The sequence below is a fragment of the Oncorhynchus masou genome, unplaced genomic scaffold (assembly GCF_036934945.1).
Source record: "Oncorhynchus masou masou isolate Uvic2021 unplaced genomic scaffold, UVic_Omas_1.1 unplaced_scaffold_1287, whole genome shotgun sequence".
Classification (NCBI taxonomy): Eukaryota; Metazoa; Chordata; class Actinopteri; order Salmoniformes; family Salmonidae; genus Oncorhynchus; species Oncorhynchus masou.
In genome coordinates this window covers 106,501-112,500 of record NW_027002714.1, presented here as the reverse complement: position 1 = coordinate 112,500, position 6,000 = coordinate 106,501, and the positions used below count along the sequence as shown (strand labels likewise).

The 6,000-nt window shown below is 49.7% G+C and overlaps 1 protein-coding gene across 1 annotated transcript in view; it reads right to left on the bottom strand.

Moving 5' to 3' along the window:
• LOC135530193 (POU domain, class 4, transcription factor 1-like) overlaps positions 1 to 1,053 on the bottom strand; it is a 2,167-nt gene extending 1,114 nt beyond the window's left edge. Inside the window, exons 1-2 of the mRNA XM_064958563.1 lie at positions 931 to 1,053; positions 1 to 494 (exon numbers count right to left, since the gene is read on the bottom strand). The exon at positions 1 to 494 is cut by the window's left edge and continues 1,114 nt beyond it. Coding sequence (XP_064814635.1) covers positions 1 to 494; positions 931 to 1,053 — 617 coding nt within the window. The remainder of the gene's footprint in view (positions 495 to 930) is intronic.
• Between the last annotated feature and the right edge of the window lie 4,947 nt (positions 1,054 to 6,000).

Below are 6,000 nucleotides of genomic sequence, written 5' to 3'. Positions count from 1 at the left end.
GAGTCATTGATAGAGGAAAGGCCGTTGTTATTGAGTCCTGGCCCGCCCTGGCCCCCTCCATGGTGTCCAGGTAAAAGACCGTGGTGGGTGAGAGGGGAATTCATGTTCATAGCGGCCTGGTGCGAGAGGTGGCTCAAGCCATGCATGTGTGAGTGAGGGTGAGCAGAGGTGGAGATCAGCCCGCCACCACCTCCTCCACCCCCGCCCCCGGAGCCGTCGTGGCTGGACATGAGAGCTAAGGACGGGGAGTTCATGTGGTCCATGAGGTCCGGGGGTTCCATGTTGGGGTGGTGATGGTGGTGGTGATGGTGGTGGTGGTGGGCCAGTGGCACCGTGGTGTTGGAAGAGCATGGCACGCTGTTCATGGTGTGGTAGGTGGCGTCCGGTTTGAAAGGGTGCGTCTTGCCCTGGGACACGGCGATGTCCACGGCAGCCAGAGCTTCGGCGCGGGCCAGGAGGGTCTCATCCAGGCTGGCGAATATGTTACTCTGCAGCTGTAATGAGAGGAGATGCGGGGAGAGGAGGGAACAGAAACAAAGCCAAGTGGGGGGAAAGAGAGAAAGAACAAGCACATGATGAATAAGTGGATATGTCAGCTGTGGGACTTCTGACAACACATAAAACACGAAGAATATTCCTTTTAGAAGACTGTCACCGAGTGATAAAAAAAAATGTCGGTAGCTTTTGTGTTCAGCGTGGCTTTCAAAAAGATCACAGGCGTGCGGGTGATTGCCGTGGAAATACATGAAGAAGAAAAAACATTAAGGCGCACGCAGTTGGCTTTGGCAGAATGTGCCTCCGAGCGTTCCTTCCGTATTTTTGCGCTCGCGCAGTTACAGTAACATTAACGCTTACAACATGCAAAAGACCGCGCATAGAAAGAGCATAGAAAAGGAAGACACAAAGCAGAAGTTTTGACGTTTCATTTACCTGTGGCGCTTGCAGACAGGCTCTCCTTATTGCTTCCGAGCTGGAATGCAGAGTGGTGTATTTGTGCTCAGGTAAGCTCGGATGCATGGCGAAGTGTGGCTGTTTGCTATTCATTGACATCATCTTTGCGACTGTTTTTCTTTAAAGAGTAAAGGGGCTAAAATTGACGCAATGGAAAGATGTAGTAGCGTAGTCATAGACAGTGGTCCAGTAATGATGCAATACAGCCGGATAAGCCTTGAGCACGAAGATCACAGTCAGAGATGCCTGCAGTCTACCAGGCCGACGCACTTATCTGCGGTCTACTGTTCCCACTGGCTGCCGAGAGGGATGAGAGAAGGGCTCTTACACCTGAGTGTCTCACATCTCGTCAAGCGGAGCTCGGCTTCTCTCGCGAGACATGGTGCATGAACATTGCAGCCAGCCAGCCCTGTCAGATAACAAGCGAACAGCTTCAAGCAGTTAGTGGTTAACTGAAGAGGAGAGGAGACCGGCGCGGCGCGTGCGTTTTATTTACCGCTCTCAGCCTCCAGCCACGAGACGGACACGCACAGGGTTTGAACACCTGTAGCTCGAGCTTGGATGTTTTGTTTAATTTGAATGCCTGATATTTGGTTGTTTATGCTTTCGTTCATAGGAATTCACATCCGTTTTTTTTGTTTGTTCCAATATTCACTGTCATCTTTTTTTGGCAGACAACTGATTTAATTTTCTTCACAGACATAATTTCAAAAATATATTCAACAAAGGCTATTCCAAGTCATAGCCTACTGACGTACGTATCCCTTAAGACAATGCATTCTATTTAGATTCCTTTAAAAATATTTCTTAAAGGAAAAGCAATTCAAATAAAATGGTGCGAGGCCGGAAATGGGGATCATAGGCCTGCAGTCGAGTCATTATGCACATCAATTATTTGAAGCATTTGTCCAAACGGCCCTGAATCAAGACGTGTATTTGAAAAAAAGGAGACCAAGACAGTCACTTTAGTTTATTGAAATATTGAATTGATATGAGCAGAAGGGTTGTGGAGCAAGGCGATCATCAAACAATACAACAAGGAACCCGAGTAATATCTCGCGCCGCCCTCGGGATTGCAACTCTCCTAAATGCAGAGAAAGAGAGCGAGAGAGAGGGGGGGGGGGGTCTGTCTGCCCTCTGACTTTACCGGGCGAAATAGCCTAAATATTTAAATAGCAAATTCTTGGTGCATGAACAGTGGAGCTAGTTTAATTATAGACACAATGAAAATCGATGCGCCAAATTCATATGAATTACTCTAAATTGATATCTATAGCCAAAGATTTTATTCCAATCTAAATATGTTCTCAGCATTCCAGCTAAATAAGAGGAAATCGAATTGCCTTTTTTTTTGTGACCAGCTCTGAACTTAAAAAGTTACCTGAACATGTTATTTTTGTCGCAGCACATCGAAGGTGGGTCTAAATCCAGAACATTGAACTACCACACGAGAATTCGTGCATGTAAAATGGCTCTCTATTCCCCGGCCTACACGAGTGCCCACGGTGCTCCGGTCTGACATTCACTATATAGGGACGAGGGTGCCTTTTCGGACGCACGGTAGGAGAAGTTGATTTCCGGATGTAATACCGTTGGTACACTGGCCTATATGTGTTATCCTGTTCGCTCATATTAACCCCTAGACGCCATGATACCCCCCCCCCCCCCTTAACCCCTAGACGCCATGATACCCCCCCCCTTAACCCCTAGACGCCATGATACCCCCCCCTTAAGCCCTAGACGCCATGATACCCCCCCTCTTAACCCCTAGACGCCATGATACCCCCCCCCTTAACCCCTAGACGCCATGATACCCCCCTTAACCCCTAGACGCCATAACCCCTAGACGCCATGATACCCCCCCCTTAACCCCTAGACGCCATGATACCCCCCCTCAACCCCTAGATGCCATGATACCCCCCCTAACCCCCAGACGCCATGATACCCCCTCTTAACCCCTAGATGCCATGATACCCCCCTCCCTTAACCCTTAGACGCCATGATACCCCCCTTAACCCCTAGACGCCATGATACCCCCCTTAACCCCTAGACGCCATGATACCCCCCCCCTCTTAACCCCTAGACGCCTTGATACCCCCCTTAACCCCTAGACGCCATGATACCCCCCCCCTTAACCCCTAGACGCCATGATACCCCCCTTAACCCCTAGACGCCATGATACCCCCCCCAACCCCTAGACGCCATGATACCCCCTAACCCCCAGACGCCATGATACCCCCCTCTTAACCCCTAGATGCCATGATACCCCCCTCCCATAACCCTTAGACGCCATGATACCCCCCCTTAACCCCTAGACGCCATGATACCCCCCTTAACCCCTAGACGCCATGATACCCCCCACCCCTCTTAACCCCTAGACGCCATGATACCCTCCCCTTAACCCCTAGACGCCATGATACCCCCCCCCCTAACCCCTAGACACCATGATACCCCCCTTAACCCCTAGACGCCATGATACCCCCCCCACCCCTTAACCCCTAGACGCCATGATACCCCCCCCTCAACTTTGATCATTACCACCCTCCAGATGGACACTAAACAAATTGATTTAATATCACCACCATAACCTTGTACACGGTCGTCACCAAATTAAATGAATCCACAATGAGTTAACACGTCATTCATTCCAAACGACTTGCAGAAACGGTTGAGCCCAATACAATGTTCATGCCTGTGATTGGAGGTTAGTAGGCGACGAGAAATCTACGTGAAAACCCGGAACATTTGCATAATAAATAAAAAGGGGTGTGGCGCCACACTAGGAATGTAAAAGAGGCTCAGGCGGGTGGGAGGTCTTTGTAGGAGTGAAGTATGTGTTCTGGTCTGTTACTGTGTGTATTTACAGTTAAGTTTCAGGGGATACAGATGAACACAATGAGCTTTAGGGGATACAGGGGACACTATGAGCTTTAGGGGATACAGGGGACACAATGAGCCTTAGGGGATACAGGGGACACAATGAGCTTTAGGGGTTACAGGGGACACAATGAGCTTTAGGGGTTACAGACGGACACTATGAGCTTTAGGGGATACAGGGGACACAATGAGCTTTAGGGGTTACAGGGGACACAATGAGCTTTAGGGGATACAGGGGACACAATGAGCTTTAGGGGTTACAGATGAACACAATGAGCTTTAGGGGATACAGGGGACACAATGAGCTTTAGGGGTTACAGGGGACACAATGAGCTTTAGGGGATACAGGGGACACTATGAGCTTTAGGGGTTACAGGGAGACGCAATGAGCTTTAGGGGTTACAGGGGACACAATGAGCTTTAGGGGATACAGGGAGACAATGAGCTTTAGGGGATACAGGGGACACTATGAGCTTTAGGGGATACAGGGGGCACAATGAGCTTTAGGGGATACAGGGGACACTATGAGCTTTAGGGGATACAGGGGGCACAATGAGCTTTAGGGGATACAGGGGACACGATGAGCTTTAGGGGTTACAGGGAGACGCAATGAGCTTTAGGGGATACAGGGGGACACAATGAGCTTTAGGGGTTACAGGGGACACTATGAGCTTTAGGGGATACAGATGAACACAATGAGCTTTAGGGGTTACAGGGGACACTATGAGCTTTAGGGGATACAGGGGGACACAATGAGCTTTAGGGGTTACAGGGGACACTATGAGCTTTAGGGGATACAGGGGACACTATGAGCTTTAGGGGTTACAGGGGGACACAATGAGCTTTAGGGGTTACAGGGGACACTATGAGCTTTAGGGGATACAGGGGACACTATGAGCTTTAGGGGTTACAGGGGACACTATGAGCTTTAGGGGTTACAGGGGACACTATGAGCTTTAGGGGATACAGGGGGACACTATGAGCTTTAGGGGATACAGACGGACACGATGAGCTTTAGGGGATACAGACGGACACAATGAGCTTTAGGGGATACAGGGGGACACAATGAGCTTTAGGGGTTACAGGGGATACAGGGGACACTATGAGCTTTAGGGGATACAGGGGACACTATGAGCTTTAGGGGTTACAGGGGACACTATGAGCTTTAGGGGTTACAGGGGACACTATGAGCTTTAGGGGATACAGGGGGACACAATGAGCTTTAGGGGTTACAGACGGACACTATGAGCTTTAGGGGATACAGGGGGACACAATAAGCTTTAGGGGATACAGGGGACACAATGAGCTTTAGGGGATACAGGGCACACAATGAGCTTTAGGGGATACAGGGGGACACAATGAGCTTTAGGGGATACAGGGCAAACAATGAACTTTAGGGGTTACAGACGGACACTATGAGCTTTAGGGGATACAGGGGGCACAATGAGCTTTAGGGGATACAGGGGGACACAATGAGCTTTAGGGGTTACAGGGAGACACTATGAGATTTAGGGGATACAGGGGACACAATGAGCTTTAGGGGATACAGGGGGACACAATGAGCTTTAGGGGATACAGGGGGCACAATGAGCTTTAGGGGATACAGACGAACACTATGAGCTTTAGGGGATACAGACGGACACAATGAGCTTTAGGGGATACAGGAAACACAATGAGATTTAGGGGTTACAGGGGGACACGATGAGCTTTAGGGGATACAGGGGACACTATGAGCTTTAGGGGATACAGGGGGACACTATGAGCTTTAGGGGATACAGACGGACACAATGAGCTTTAGGGGATACAGGAAACACAATGAGATTTAGGGGTTACAGGGGGACACTATGAGCTTTAGGGGTTACAGTGGGACACTATGAGCTTTAGGGGATACAGGGGGACACTATGAGCTTTAGGGGATACAGGGGGACAAGATGAGCTTTAGGGGATACAGACGGACACTATGAGCTTTAGGGGATACAGGGGACACAATGAGCTTTAGGGGTTACAGGGGGACACTATGAGCTTTAGGGGATACAGGGGGACACTATGAGCTTTAGGGGTTACAGGGGACACAATGAGCTTTAGGGGATACAGGGGGCACAATGAGCTTTAGGGGTTACAGGGGGACACAATGAGCTTTAGGGGATACAGGGGGCACAATGAGCTTTAGGG